The 16,341-nt window shown below is 38.6% G+C and overlaps 1 protein-coding gene across 2 annotated transcripts in view; it reads right to left on the minus strand.

The window, feature by feature from the left end:
• Positions 1–11,932: 11,932 nt before the first annotated feature.
• PTPN12 (protein tyrosine phosphatase non-receptor type 12) overlaps positions 11,933–16,341 on the minus strand; it is a 70,013-nt gene continuing 65,604 nt past the window's right edge. For both annotated transcript variants that reach the window (XM_051805051.1, XM_051805050.1), the window contains 4 exons: positions 15,828–15,916; positions 14,843–14,873; positions 13,942–14,058; positions 11,933–13,350 (listed from right to left, as the gene is read on the minus strand). In XM_051805051.1, the coding sequence (XP_051661011.1) occupies positions 13,289–13,350; positions 13,942–14,058; positions 14,843–14,873; positions 15,828–15,916 (299 nt within the window). In that variant the 3' untranslated portion in view covers positions 11,933–13,288. The remainder of the gene's footprint in view (positions 13,351–13,941; positions 14,059–14,842; positions 14,874–15,827; positions 15,917–16,341) is intronic.

The following is a 16,341-nucleotide window of genomic DNA, read 5'->3' on the forward strand; positions in this document are numbered from 1 at the left end:
GTCACTCCCGAGGGGCTCCTCGCTGCGGTGGGAAGAACAGCGGCGCTGCCACATTGGGCTGTACCTGGCAGACTGCAGCCGGATCAAATTGCTCTGTGCAGTTGTGTACGTGATGTATCAGCAGACAAACAAGCTTTCAAGATTGGATTTTTTTTTCTTCACAATCCATTTTCATTTGAGCTGACACTGATCAGCCTCAGAATAAGCTCCTAGTGCTTGGTCTATCCCCTCCTGTGTTTCATTTTCTTTGGAAATTGTAAACCAGATTGAGTGCTGTTCAATGTTCATCTCAGCAGCAGTGAGGAATAAATTTTCTATATCCAAACAGCTCTGCTTTTTCCTCAGATGATTCAAGTTTCACTACTATGAGAGTGTTACTTGAAACTGTATTTCTGGGCATGATGGGGAAAATGGCATCTGTGTCAAAGCACAGGAAGAACATTTCACTGCACATATTCAAGCAGGAGTAAACTCACATCCAATCCCAGACTGAAATCCAGGTGCAAATCTGTCCCTACCTATGTAGACCGGTAAAATATGATAGGCCTATGAGTATGAAGGTCAGCTTCCTCAGAAATGTTTTATTTGTATCAGTAGGTGAGAAAAACCTGTGCATTTTTAATAGATGTGTCCCTTTTCCATGTTAAGTAAAGGTGACCCATCCACCTTAGTCAAAATCAGTGATTTTGTCTCAGTTGATGTTACAGCTGCCATGTCATGCATACAAGCCTGTGGTATCCCTATATACCAGTCCCTCATGGACACTGGATTGTGGTGACTCTAGAGTGAAAATTTGAGGCACCTCATGGCACTGTCTCAGCTTCACTTGAACAACCATGTTTGTCTTTCTTCTATGCTGGTATTGATCTCAAATCAACAGTATACTAAGTTCACTCAATAAACTTCAGATAAGCCAGAACTATATATTAACCTCTCACTTTCAGGGGCTTTGAAAAACAGAAGAGCAGCATTTCTTTTATTTTTAACTAGATTAAATCCATACGCTTGCTTTCAGTTCAAGGAACTTAATCATAACCTCTATGAAATGCCAAGAGAACAACCTAAGAGAACAACACCAGTTTTCTCCATGCAGCAGGCTCAGCAAGATTTAATAGGCTAATGAGGCTAGATAGCTGTATAAATAGTTGAATATCTTGATATGTGCACTTATATCAATGTTAATAATGAAGATAAATCTTCATATTTCTGAACTTCTTAGTCAGACTGCTGGATGTATAAAAATTGCATTGAATTATAAAGCAACACATAAATATGAAAATAAATACGAAGACAAAACTGGTGGGAGGAGAAGTCATAACCCTACACTAGATGTAAAAACTGACAAGTAACCTAATAAATGTGCAGCAAACTTTAACAGCTGACAATATGCTACTAAACTTAGGTCAAGCTGAAGTTTTCCTTTGCTTTTTGAAGTGGTATAGTGTGCTTGTAAGCATAAGCCAAGTTTTTATTAGCGAATTCTTTATAAAATTCAGCTGGAGCAAGATGACAGAGTACCTATTACATGTAATTGCTGCTTGTTGGAAAGCAGTGTGACTAATGTTTGGAGGTGTTGCTGCTGCTATCTCATACCCATTTGTCACCAGGAGAAGTTACAGGGTGTTTGAAATCCAGGAGCCCTCTCTGTGTGTGCAGCAGCAGGACTGCTGCACACAGGCAGCCTGGAGGGCATGCTGGAGGAGAGAGGAGTGGGTGTTGTCCCTGTCACTTGTTTTGTCACCAATCACTCAGATGCCTTAAAGTGCTCCACCACACCTGTGGTGTGCACACATTCCAAAATATTAAAATTAAATTTCAGGGCGTCTTCCGTACCACTTCTTTTTACTTTAATTAAACCTCTGCCCGCTGGCGCATATACTACAGGGAGACACTTCTGAATGACACCCAGACAAGATGAGAAACACCAATACTATTTCAGAGTAGAGTGTCTTTGAAAAATAGGGGTAAATACAAGCAGTATACCTTGTGTAAAATACAGGTTAGAGTCACAGATTTGTTCTGTTAACTTAGTTTAACAGTGTTTGTTCACTCTGTGAAAAGAGTGGAACCTATATGCTTAAAATGAAATTATACAATTCTGAGAAACACTGTCAAAACATTGCTCCCTCAAAAGAAACTACTACAGAGAAATACAGTAGTGTCTCATGTCACAGCTCCAGTGCCTTTCAGTCACTGCAGGGAGATGTGTGAACTGGCAGAGCCTCCGTGGGGATCTGTCCTTGGTGGAGTGATGGCATCACAGTGCAGAGTCCCCAAACACAGAGACCAAGGAGCTTATCTATTTTTGCAGAAGCCTTAAAACTGACTATGGAAACGATATCATTGTGCTTTTGTCTATAATTTTACATGCACTTAGGGAAATCCATGAAGATTTTCTAGACATGAAAACCTAAACTAGGCAAAACTGTAAAAACACCAGGCACAAGGCAGTCCAATATCCAACATACATTAAAGATAAGCTTCCCAGATTATTAGCCTGCTTATTGCAAATGTGTTGTCATTTTTTAGAATAATTATGAAATACTGATATAAATGGTTATTAATCAAAACATTTATTTGAATACCTATCTTGTTTCAGTAACTAAGGAAGCTAAACAAGTTAGTGTGTATGCTCACCTAAACCCAGTCTCATTTCAGACATCTATAAAATAAAAAGCTGAGTGTAAGTGCTGTACAGAGGCTGAGTTACAGTGTTTTGTCTTTATGCTCAGCTGCCTACCAAAGTGATGCTCTGTAACCTTACTCAGGTCTTCAAATAGAAAAACCGTTTTCAGAAATGTTATTTAATCTCTTTGTAGTTCCAAGACTTTGCTCTCTATGTGCTTACTTCCTTGGTTTGGCATCTGCTCAGTTCCCAAGTAAAGCATGGAAATAATTGTGCCAAGTGTAAATTGAAAACATTTGATAACACTTAAGACATCCTTATGCTGGTTTTTGTCTGCAAAATTAGCTAAACGTAATTCTTAATGCTATTCATATTTTCTTGCAACTCATTAAAAGTCAGTTAGTTCACCTTTGGAAATGGAGGTGAAAACTAGTCTTATGTGCACAGAAATGTACCAACAAAGGCGGTTTCATCATACGAAAGTGTGATTTATTTTTTAAAAGAGCCTCATTTTCCATAGTCAAAGTTTTCATAACAAATAATGACATATCCAAATACTTCTGCAATTACCACTCAAACAATTGAACTAAATGAGGGAGTGGGGACTAACTTGGCTCATAACTGGGAGCTGCTGACAGTGTGACAAGCCTTGCTGCAGGGGGGTAGAATTGCTTCCTCCTGCTGTTGTCCTTCACAAGGGACAATATCCCCTCGCCTAAGGAATGGGAATGGGAACGTGCAGCCTGGCATCTTTTAATTAAAGAGGTGACAAAGGTGGCATTTATCCTAAAAAGCCTTTTTTTTTTTTCCTCAGAAACAGTGGATGTCTCTGCACTGACTGCTGAGGGGTAGTGGGTTAGACATTTGGCAGAGGGGCAGAGCAGACAACTGGGGACAGTCATGTTTTTTATTATGCTGTTCATCTGCCAACACTTTATAGAATCCATAAAAACCACAAAAGGGAGTTTGCACTTCAGGGAGGATCTACAGTACTTATTTCTTGTTTAATGTTTTTTTTCAAACAGCTACATATTACTGCTCTAACAGCTCTTCAGATTTTACAACTATTTTTCTCACTTATGTTTAACATATGAAACACCCCAGCTTCTGTATTTCTTTTTTTTTGAAGTGTGATATCAATCACAGCAATAGAGCAAACTTGGAAGGTCTTGATATATACACTTCAAGTGATATCTTCTTGCAGTTGAAAAGATAATTTGCTTTGCTGTTGTCTTCATAGCGTCCAAGAAAATTTAGACTATTTGAAAGGTCTTTTGGATTTTTCAATACAAAAGGAACATAATGACTAAAACAAGTACGGAAGCAAAACTATATTTCTTTGCACAAGGAGGGGAGAAGGAGAAGGATAAAAGTCTTAACCATTTCCTTATTTCAGTAACTATTAATTAAGGTATTAATTTTCTTCAAATGAAGCAGCTGGTTTGTGAGACTGGATTCTTTACAGATTAACAACCTCCTCACTGCAATTTGAGATACCTGAATTCCCTGCTGTGCTGCACAGCTCTACACAGATACTTATACAAGTAATAATTTTTTCATTTCCCTTAGAATCCACTACCGTTAGAGCCACCTTCACCTAAATTCCTTCAGAGTCTGTCCACTCTCATATTCATTCTGTATATCCTGGCTGAATTTTAAAAATACAATACAGAGCCTAAACCTTGCAATGTAAATACCACTAGAACAGGGCTGCTGCTGGCCCTGTCCTGGGTGAACAGGAGACTGTGGGAAAAGGGCTCTTTCTGTGGGTTGTGCCTGGAAATCACCATCTTTTCCACTTCTTGATGCTCCAGCTGCAGGCCACTCCAAACATCACAGATAGAAGGACCTGCAAGTCATCCCCTTGCTTCAGCAGGCACAGGGATCAATAGCTATTTGCTATAACAAGGAGTTACAGCAGCTGCATTTCCAGGAACAACTACATTTAGCTGTACCTTCCTGGGCAGAAAAAAGCCCCAAAGCTAATCCTTTTTTTCATATTGGCTTGGAAATTCTATGGGAGCCTTCCAAAAGGAAACTCTGAGGACTTCTCAGGTGATTGTGGATCTGGTTTAGTTTTGATTAAGGGTTTTTTTCATTTAAATTTTGGCATAGCCTCAGTTATATATATTTAAGATACCTTCCCACCTAAACCATTTTGTGGTTCTATGAAAGAAAAGCCACAGACTCTCCCAAAGTAAACTTCAAAATACTTATTCCTTAACAAGTACTTCTGGGAGGTATGCATACCCCTTATTGTTACCACAGTTCAAGTCAATGAACTGAAATCTTATGGATTTACAGGTGGTTTTTGTTCCCCTATCCCTAGAGGCTTATAGAATGACTAACAGATCATAGAATGGCCACAGAATGGTTTGGGTTGGACGGGACCTTTAAGATCATCTAGTTCCAAGCCCCCTATAATGGGCAGGGACATCTTCCACTAGACCAGGTACCACTAGACTCAGAGCTCCATCCAACCTGGCCTTCCTTTGGAGTACATTTAGTTCTAGGAAATTCAGGTCTTGTTTTTAGAGACTAGCATTCATTTGTAGAGTAGCAGTTTACATTTTTAAGTGCATATATAAAAAAAATAAGCAGTTACTTATAGGTAGCAGCTAATCTTTCACTGCTCACCTCACATAAATATCTTGTTCACATAAATATCATCTACATGGAAAAATCCACAATAAAGAGCTTTCAGTCTATTCACAAATTTTATTCTACAGCAGAGGCAGCAGCTTTTCAGATCAGTGGCCTTGCTGATTTCTGGAAACAGTTAGTTGAAGACAAACTGTTGCAAGTAAAAACGCATTTGCCATGTTGTCCTTGAATTTTCTCAGATGCATCAATGTACCTGGAAGATAATTGTACCTGAAGTTTCTAGACCATGGAATTAGGAAAGGATCTCACAGTGATCTCAACCCTAGATTCCCTACTGCAGGCAAGGTTGAAGTGGAAGATACTGTACTTCTCATTAAAACATATTTACATTAAATAAAGTCACCCAAAAAACTTCACATATATGTACTGGATGGCAGTTAGGGGCTTTAGGATCCACTCAGGATGGAACAAATAACAGCGTAAATCTAACACAACACCATCAGCCTCAGATCATGGTCTTGAAATGGGAGATAACCTGGCTCCTCCCAGCCTGTTTACATGAAAACCCAGTTGTACCCTACCTTGTTACTTGTACAGTCTTGCCCTGGCTTAGAGGCAGGAATGCTGAGCCTACATGATGGATAGCCCCATTTCCAGTAAATGTGCAGGACACATTTGTCATCTCATCAGAGACTCTAGCCCAGAGGCTGCTCCCAGTGAGCTCCCTCATGCTGGTCCCCTCTGATGCTTGGAGTTAGTGAGGAGGGAGAGAGAAAAGCAGATGGAAAAAATGCTTCACATGTAAAATGGATCTTAATTACTGAAAAAAGAGACACTGAAAAATGCTTGTTTGATACGCCTACATAACACCATTGAGATAAAAGTTGCAATAAAAACTCCAGCCAGCCTTCTGAAACGTATAACTGAAGTGTGCAGCAAGTGTAAAAGAAGTGACTTACCCTGGTGCCCTCTCTCTGGATCTTCCTATTACATATACTTCAGTATCTAGCAAAATGAGGATTTGTTCCATGGTTTTAAATATGAATTTAGATAGGTGCTTGATGTAGCACTATAAGAGTACCTTTAATGAGTTATGAGGAAGTCCTTAGAGCACACCATATGTTCCAGAAGTGGTGAGGAGAGGAGCCCTGAACTCCAAAACACAAAGCATTCAGTTTAGTGGCAAACACTGCTCCCTTCCAAAATACTTACCCTGTGATCCGGGGACTGTGGACAGGCCCAAAAGAGGAGCTGCCTCTCTAGGAGCCAAACCCCTCCTTGAGGAAGGATTGAGCTCAGTCTTGTAGACTTATGTGGAAGATCTACGAGAGACTTTTGGCTCACGTAGCCATTCTGAATTATCACTCAGAGAAGGTTGGCAGGTACCCGAGGTCTAAAAGAGGCCTGATATCTTTTCTTATTTTAATTACAAGACTAGACATCCCCTTTCTTATGAATCAAGGAGTCTGAGACCATCCTCCCTATCGTGGAGTAGCTGCCTGAGTGAGGATTCAGTTTTTCTAAATAGAACATGTGACAGGCAGAAGTGGCAGATAAGTAAATTCACAGCAGCTTTGACCACCATACTGTGTCCAAGCTATAAAGAACTAATTTATCTGTAGAAATATTTTTGCAGGGTCTGAAAACTTATTTCCAAAAAGAGTGAATTTAGGTGAAAAAAGGCCACTTGAGTAGTGTTCTTCCCAGCATCACTGAATTTGTATTGATTTGCTGTCTGAGGACATAAAAGGGGAAAGAGCTGCTCAGCAACACTTTTCAGAGCTGTTAGGTGTCTAGTTAGGAGCTGTTAGGTGTCTTGCTAGTCATAAAGTATAATAAAGGTTGATTTACATTATAAAAAGAATTACTTGCATTGTGTCCTTCTTATCAGTGATTTACATGTCAGCAGGCAGATAAAGATGCATTCATTATATGGCAATGGTATCATAAAGCTCCCCCATTCAGGTGTCACTTTGAGGTCTCAAAATCTATGTGACAACAGATGGCTTTCTGAACTTACAATTCTTCATCTCTCCCACCCAGTGCAGGACATTTCAAGAGTCAGTTTATCCTTATTAAATCCCACCACCAATTTTTCTCCTACCCTAAGGAGAAATCTTTCCCTGGGCCTGATCAGGCAAACCCAAGAGGCTGGTATTCAATTGCACATTTTGCAGAAACTCAAACCCATCAATTTGTTTAAAGAAGAGTTTCCTTGTGCTGCATTCCTGTTACCCAACCACACCTTTCTGCCCTTCTGAGGAGCTCACAAAACTGGGAACCTGCTCAACAAGTTCACTTCAACCTTTTATTACCCACAGGCAAAGGCAGTTTCCTCCCTGTACTTGCTACAGTTCAGCTCTTCCTGCTTCTCTCCTCCAGGGCTACTGTGCTCCTTGTTCTTCCCAACCCTGCCACACTCACTTCTTACTGCACACCAAGCAGAGACCATGACATTTTATGAGCATGTTTTGGATCACTTTGTCTATCCAGGCAACTTGCTTCAGTTTTGAAGTTCTCACAAATTACTTCCCACAGATCTCATAACCTGAGCTATGAGTCATTTTTTAATTAACTGTTATAAAAATCAACATACAAGTGCTTTTTCAGAAAAGCTTGACGGTATGGGCTGTTCACATTAATGGGAAATGCAACCCTAGATTCCCTACTGCAGTTTACAAGGATGGTTATTTTAGCTTTTAATTATCTCAAGTGAAACAGATCAGAAGCTACATTACTGTTTTTTCAAAAAATTGCCAGCCTTTCACTGGTGGGTTCAACTGTGTCCAGATACCAGAGTAACACATGGAATTAAGACTGTATCAGACCCAATCCTTCACTTGCAGCAGAATAATGGTGTTCAGTGCATTCAGGAGTGAAATCCTAAAATGAGAAGTGAATTGGGCAGTGCTGATAAATTGTGTAAGCAATATTGCAAAGTTAAATATTCACCATAAAGCATATCCATATTGGAGATACAGCAAATAAAAGAACAGCTAAAGCAAATGGACACCTGGCATGTTTCCTCAAAAGATTTGTGTCTTCATCCTGCCAGCTTCTCTAGGCTCATTTCAACAATGAATATACTGTTTAATGTGAAAACAGCAAGAAAGAAAATACAAATTTGAACAAACATAGCAAATATTTGGAAAAACTCAGATTATTAACCTGACTTTTTTTTGTCCTTTTAAGATTAGGCCAGAGATGTAGCAAGTAGATTATATACTGGGATGGAACCACACACCAGGCATCTTCTGGTGAGGAGTGAGCAGAGTCAAGTACACAGAAAAGCTCCTCACAGTCTTTGATACTCCATGTTTGAACAATGGGATCCTCTTTGATCCAAGTCCAGCTCTTCCTTCGACTTGACAGTCAAGCTCTCCATGGGATTTTGGCACTACCTGCCCAAAATATCAATTTCCTTACCTGCCTGTGATCTTTTACATGAAGGACAGTAACTCTGCAGATCAAAGTGGGAACTGTAGATGTGAAAGACAACTTCCAGCTCACTAGCTGAAATCCATGGAGCTCAGCCATGCTGCCAAATACCGAGCTAACCACTCTCCTTATGAGTGTCCCAGAACTGCAAACACTGACACACACACTAAACCCTGCAGATGAATGGCTGCATTGAGTTCCCTATGGCTGTTTACACGCACAAGGTAAGTAACTTTATGGGATTTAAGCTGAAATGCAAAACTAATTTCTTACCTTGGCCTCACTACAGTAAGTTTTTCATGCAGATACAATGTAATTTCAGAGGCAACAGTCAAGTTGTTAAAGAAATCGACTGTTACAGCAACAGTGACCAAATAGGTCAAACCAGAAAATGTTTTCAGCTAAGTCTCTTCAAGGAAAGACCATTTACCCTAGCAGTTCAGATTGTGAGATTTGAGCACACAGGCAAACAACATTTTGTTTACTCACTGTTTTAAGACTGCAAATACTAACCTTTTGCCGCGTAGTCTTAGAAGTGATGAAATGAAGCATTTGATACAGATCTCAAGGACACCACAGCATTGAAGCCAAGAAAACAGTATTTTCTACCTCTGTTCAGCCCAACATTTGACAAACCTGTGTTTTAATAAGTGCATGCACTGAAACGGTTAGAAAAAGTCACATCAGAGAGAGACTGCCTATTACTGGATGCTACTAAGCCTATTATAACCACTTTGCAGACTTTCTGTCTCAACAGGCTCAAAATACACTGAGGGTTCCAGGGGGGCAGTCAGTGCGTTGCACTGGCTTGTCCCAGCTATGCCCTGTCCTAGTTTCATGTGTTCCATGCATTCAGCTTTGCATTTTAGCCCACACAGGATAACCTTTCCTAGAAGCTGTTTCAACTCCTCAGAGTTGAAGAGCATTTTGAGATTATGAGAAAGACCCTTCTTTGGCGAAGGGCTGCAGTAACTGCAACTTGTTCGTTCATACTGTGGAGATGCTACTCCTCCCTCAAGCGTTGAAAAAATTCACAAAGTAGTTGGGTGCAATTGTATCTGCTTGAGTATTTGCTCAGTTACATTGTCCAAAATCCTTAACTCCTTGTTCCTCCTCAAACTCCCCTTGTGATATTCATTACTAGTCTTTCCCTAGTCCAATCCTGGCTTGCTGGGTTCTGTGCCAGGGTTATGCTGCAGGCAAGAGCTTCATAGGTGGGTGCTTCCCAACAGTGTGATCTACAGCTACAACAACTACTCTGGGAGCAGCGTGGGGTGATGGCACTGCCCAGTCACTGTGTCACACTTAATCTCGTTCTTTCTTTTAGAGATCTGTCTCCAAAGAAACCCAACCCAGTAATTTCAATGCACAAACCCCCAGAGATAATTCTTTGAGTTTTTAATTTTTCTGCCCAGCTCCCAAGTTAGAAACTTCTTTAAGGCAATTTATATCTAAACACAGCAGGCTCTCCTAACAGAAAAGAAATAAAAATGCTGACATAATGCTCTAATTACTTACCAAAATAGAACTCCACCTGCCAAATCAATGCAAAACCTAAAATATGCTGTGTAATAGAGATAAGCGATGATATTAGTAGAGGTCAGCTTTATTCTGAGACTTGAGAATCCACATTTCTAAAACACGGAGAACTCATCCTTCTTTTGATGTGATAACTTACGGCATTATTTGTTCAATATTAATACATTTAGAAAAAACAAGAAATGGAATATTAGAAAAATACTGAAGGAACAAACAAGCTAATGCAGTGGTTATGAATAAGAACAGCTGGGTTGAGTAGCATTACTTTGCTACAGTGATCAAGTCAATTGTATGCCTGAAAAGCTGCACTTCAGAGATTAAAGCTGAAGACTGCTTTCAGAAAAATTAACATGGAAAACTGGAGCTAAACAGGTTTGATTTCAATACATGTACGAAATTACTTGATCTAGATCTGTATTCAGTGATAATTTGCAAAGGATACTCTAAACTCCTTTTGATTCCATTTCAAATAAACCACAAGGAAGGGTCTTGGTTTTGTTTTTGGGGTTTTTTTGATGGAGTTGTTAAGATTGGATAATATTTCCAAGTTATGATGTGAAATTCCCCAGCATACAGCACCCAGCCCTGCAGTTATCTCCGTACCACCCACAAGAGTGAATACAGAAAGTAATGACATTGAGCAGGTTTCACCTTGCACTTAAAATTGTCAGCTTATCTGAAATACAATAGGTGAAAATATAAAACTCAGATGAATGTAAGCAGGCAACAGTGAGTTGTAAAACAGCTCTGTCAAAGGGCACAGAAATTCATACAGGACAATTGCTGCTAAAGCAAAGAAAGGCTGCAAAATTTCTGTGACAAACTCAGTCTGGAATATGATCCAAATCCATGCAAATCTAAGGGAAAAAAAGATGAACCCGCATGTTCTTTAATTAAACATTGCCAGATGGCCTGTATATAGTGCAAGGATTTGGGTCAGCCTTTGCTCTAAGTGAAATTCATATGTGAAAAGCAGAAAATCTACTACCTGCACAGTTCTGTATTTGCATGGTAGAAAAATATGGAAATGATCCTTGAAAAGCACAGCCAAAACATATTTGGAAATTTTCTTATTTAAGTTCTTTTTTCCCCAAAAGTTACAACAATTTTGCCTGTCCAGGGGTGATGACAGCCCGCTTTGCATTACAAAACTGCAGCTCTGTAAGAGTGAAAGTCTAAGCTAATCATCTGCAACACGAGGGAAGGGAAACAAAGTTCAGGCCAACTTTATTCTGCCAACTGCTGGATAGTCCAGATTTCTGAACTGTTTACAAATCAGGAATACATAGGTTGATATAGGTTATCCCAGATGGCATATATTATTGAAATATTTATTTTTAAACGAATAATTGCAAAACTCCATCCATGGGAAGCATTTATAGCGCACACAGTTCTTTGAAAGTGCTCCCCAGCTTGACAGTCTGTCACGTGTACCAAGCACATGGTGATTAATCCACAGTCAGAGACAGTAATTGCAAGTTATGCACCTTTTGGAAGTTACTACAGGGCTGCTATCTGGGCAGCTAATGCTGTCTTTTATCAGAGAGGCCCTAAAGGTACAAGTAGTAAATTAGACATAATGTTTCCATGGCTGAAGTCCAGATTAATAGTTTCACTACCTAAAATGAACATTTTTCCTCAAAACACCCTTGTCTGCTTCTCTGGCATTATTGCTGGCCAGAACTTTTAAAGCAGTTACTAAAACTAAGGTCCTGAGTGTCAGTATTTTGTTCAAGTACAAGATCTACAAGCAAAGCCAGACTGCCACATTTCACTCTGTTTCACTTCGCTTCCGAACACAGTTTTCTTTCCTAAGAGTAAAAACACCCATAATGAGATTTTTACTTTCTTTAATTTAAAGATTGTATTACAGAAAAGTTTAATAAAGGAATCCTTATAAGGATTAACTCTTGACGTAATATATTGCCAAGATACAGTGTAGCTGCAAGGGCTCCAGGTGAACCTTCATATAAGTTGCTTTCTTACATACACAGTCGTTGAACAACAAAAATGGTATTCCCCATCTGTAAGAGAAGACAGTGGTATTGAAACAGTCCTTTTACCAGTATGTTCTGGTTTTCCCAAATCAGAAACACGCCATATTAAACCTGTAAAATCCTACTATACAGAAAGGTGATAGAGATGAATTTTCTAAAGATTGCAACTGATGAAACACTAAAATGAAAACTAAGGAGTGTTGATTATGCAAAATGGTTTCTCTTTTACTCTCAGCTCAAATATACTAAGAAACGTACAAATATTTTTGATAATCTAGTTCCAGATGAACTCAAAACACTGAAGTAACATATACAGGCTAAGAGAATTCAATACTGTTCCAAGGCACTTACTGAATCTCCATGACTAGATGAAAACCAGAACAAATTAGGTCTGACAATTAAACAGTATATAATATAAAAATAACCTTTTGCTTACAATTTACAAAATGTATTACAATCTTTATCTCTGCTAACCTGCAATTCTGGCTGTGTGTGTCCAGCAATTTTTGTAAAAAACCCCAGAAACTATTTTCTAAAACTTCAGGGCAAATAATTTACAAATAAGGTACACAAAAATTTAGATCATGCAGAGATTTCTTACATCTTCTGTTAATATTTTATGATTGCAACTTTATCAAATTATATACTTACTTGCCCTGTACATATACAAAATAATGCATACATGGTACTCAAACGTTAGCAAAAAGTAGTCCATAAACACAATCTGTCAAAAGTATTACTATATTAACATATGTCTACAAGCAGCGTGTAACAGGGTTAAAAGACATTAAGGCAATAATACTTGAAGTTACAAAATAAATCGTATTAATACTTTCTCCTAAGTGTAGTAAGGCAGGTAGATGGCCCCAGCAAAAAGTTAAGTTGTAATACTGGAATCCACTGTTGTGAACCATGTGTCAGGTTTTGCGTGGGATGTACTGCAAAGAGTGTACCATGGATAGTTAGATCTACACTGCTCTGTGTTAGTTGCCCCCCAGAAAAGTGGAATACTATTTTTCTAGTTCTCAGTGGCACTTGAGTTTTCCAGTAGAACTTAATGATAGTATGTCCATTCGTTCTTGGATCATGTCCATTCTGAGGGTGGCTCTCTTGGTCCTCTGGGCTTTGCACAGCGGTTACCAAAACCTAAGGAAAGAAATGTGTTTAATATTCTGTCCACTCAGACAACACAGGCTCACAAATGCTGGCAGCAGTCAGAAGGACCACTAAGACTTGCTCCTGCTCTTACAGAACAGGTTTATTCTCAGGGCTAGAAAACAACTTTGTAGTATGAGGCGTTCTAAAGGCACTATGGTCACAGGAAATAGAAATACAAGGAATTTGTATATCATTATAGTTCACTATTTAAACCTCACTGGAAAGTATTTATCAGTAAATACAGTATTATAGCCCTTGTTATCTCTCTTTTCTCCTTCTATGCACACCAAAGCAGTTATCAGGTATTATTTCCAAAAGTTTTCAGTGCTCTAGAGACATTACACCCCATTTGACATATTCTATATTTTACACACTCTGAAAAAAATGAAGTGAGGAATTACTCAGTCGTTGATTCTGGGAAAAATTCCTTCAGCAATGCTGAAGAGACAAGGCAGGCTTATTTGTCTGCATCTCACTGAGCTGGAGGGAGACGGTAGTAGCATTAATCCAAATTAGTACCGTTAATGAATCCTCTGTTTAATTCATCTAGTGATTATGTTTTGAATGAATTGTAATTACCAATATCTGTTACTTCTGCAGGAAATTCTGAAATTTGACCTCTTGTATCAGTGGAACCGGAAAAAGAAATCTGAGGTAAAATGTCAGTTGGTGTTTTGTTGCTTCTTTCAGGATGATCTGAAAAACACACAGACCACAATCACTTGGTCACCACTGTGGCAATGCCACTTGTAATTGAAGTCCAGAAAACAACTGGTATCAAATATAATTTACAAAAATAAAGCTTTAAAAGCCGATTTCCCATTTCTTAAAAATGATACTTCAAAACTGTTTAAGAAGCAAATGTTCAATGACGGTGACACATTCCTGCTTGCCAAATCTGGATTACTGTTTTGTCTTACAGTTTGCATGGATATTTGAAATCCCACATAGCATCTATTTATAGCAAAAACCCACAAGATGCCATTTAATGCATCAACAAAAATGCATCTGTTCATGTTCTTTCTAAGCTAAAGGTGCTTAGACATGATAGGTAAGTATGTGTTGCATTACTTGTATAACCACTCTAGTAGCAAATCTGTAATATTTCCTAAACTAATTTATTTTAAAATAAACTGCCAGGTATTTATCAGGCAGCTCCAAGTGGACAGTACAAGCCCATTCAAGCAGATACAGAAGAAACATGCAGACAATCAGGTTACAGCTGAAGCAGGTTGCTGCAAAGTTAAACATCAGCTGGTAGACCACACTTCCTATCGAAGCCTTTTCAGAAGAACAAAACTAAAGACTTGGATAAATATGCAACATACATATAGATACAGTTTAAAAATAGAAGGCCTTTTCAGAAAAGCCAGTGTTTTGACAATCTACTTAGATATCTTCAGAGCAAAAGCAAATTTTTGTTCAGTAGGAAAAACATATTTTGGAAAAAAAAAATTAGAAAAGCTTTTCCACTACTTACCAGGTAGTAGAGGTGAAGTTGTTTTCAAACTCTGTTAATGAGAGATATATAAAATAATTATATAAACCACTTGCAAAACACTAAAAGAAAATAAAAGATTTAAGATTATGAAAACACCTCCAAAAACGTACATTTGTGGAAATACCTATTTTCCTTCACATTTTTGGCTTGCTTCAATGCTGACAAAAATGCTACAGTAGTTAATAAGAAAATTTACTATTAGAACCTTACTTAGCATTTAATAAAAATTTGAAAATATGACACTACAAATCACTTGCACAATTAGGTAGGTTAGTTCTCATACTATGTTTATAGCCCCTGAAAACTCACATCTATGTTTTTTGTTATTTTGAAGTGAGGTATTGGAGTTGCATTAAAAAAAGGCACAAATGTAAAAAAGATTCACATGCTTTTGAAGTTTTGCCAGCTGTTCATGCTGGATGACTTCAAGCTAGATGACTGAAAAGTGAAATCTGATGGGCAAAAAATGGTTTGTTTAAAATAAATACAGACATTAGGGAAAACCTTTATCAGGCTGTGAAATGGGTGATATCAAGTGTCTGTCTCTGGAGGTTTTTAAGACCTAACTGGATAAAGCCCTGGTCAGCCTGGGCTTAGGCCCTGCTTCATGCAGCAGGTTAGACAAGAGACTGCAGATCTCTTTCAGTTTAAATTGACTTAAGATTGATTAAGGGCAGACAGAAAGCTCTATAAAAGCAGCACATTTACACTCTGAAGGCCATAATTTAAGGTATATTAAGGATGACTTCTCTTAAAAGTATTGCTGAACTTAGAAAACCGGATAATTTCCTTGGAAAGAAAACACACTTAATACATCAGTTCAGCAGCTCAAGCGGAGGAAAAACCGGCCAGTTGGAGACGACCAACAGCTGCACCTTCTCACAAGTGTGTATTTTGCTTTTTGTTGTGTCTCCCCATCGAACTAGAAATGACTGATTAGTATAGACTTGTCTCCTACACTTACTGTGGAGGCTGCTTGCTCAGGGAGATGTTGATCATGCAATATGCTCCACTCCGACTGCGCAATCACAACTGGCTTCAGCAAGGGTGTGCCTAGGAAAAATTAAATCAAACTCAGCATACTCGAGCTCTCCCCATGATCAGGCATTAGTACATAGCATTAGAAATGTGCTCCAAAGCAACTTTTTTTAGATTAAATGCTTGTAAAAGCATGAAAATCTCTTTATGTGAAAAGTGTTCAAGATAAGGCAAAATGCCACAATGTAATTCAAAATACACAACTGCAGTGCTTGCAGCGTGGATGTTCATTGCCTTCCTTTGAGGGTTCCTAACCAACAGGGGAATTGGCTTCCTTTTTAAGGATGTTTCAGAAATTTTGTTACATCAGCTGTGCAGTAACAGTATGTGTTTTTCAGATCTCCTAAGTTCACACACAAGTCAGGACAGCCATACCTGTCCTTTACAGACATCATGTAAAAACACAAACAAAATGCAAGTGTTTTTAGTTATTCCAGTCC

This window comes from Manacus candei, unplaced genomic scaffold (assembly GCF_025592945.1).
Source record: "Manacus candei isolate 608988 ecotype Guabito, Panama unplaced genomic scaffold, ASM2559294v1 h1tg000063l, whole genome shotgun sequence".
Classification (NCBI taxonomy): domain Eukaryota; kingdom Metazoa; phylum Chordata; class Aves; order Passeriformes; family Pipridae; genus Manacus; species Manacus candei.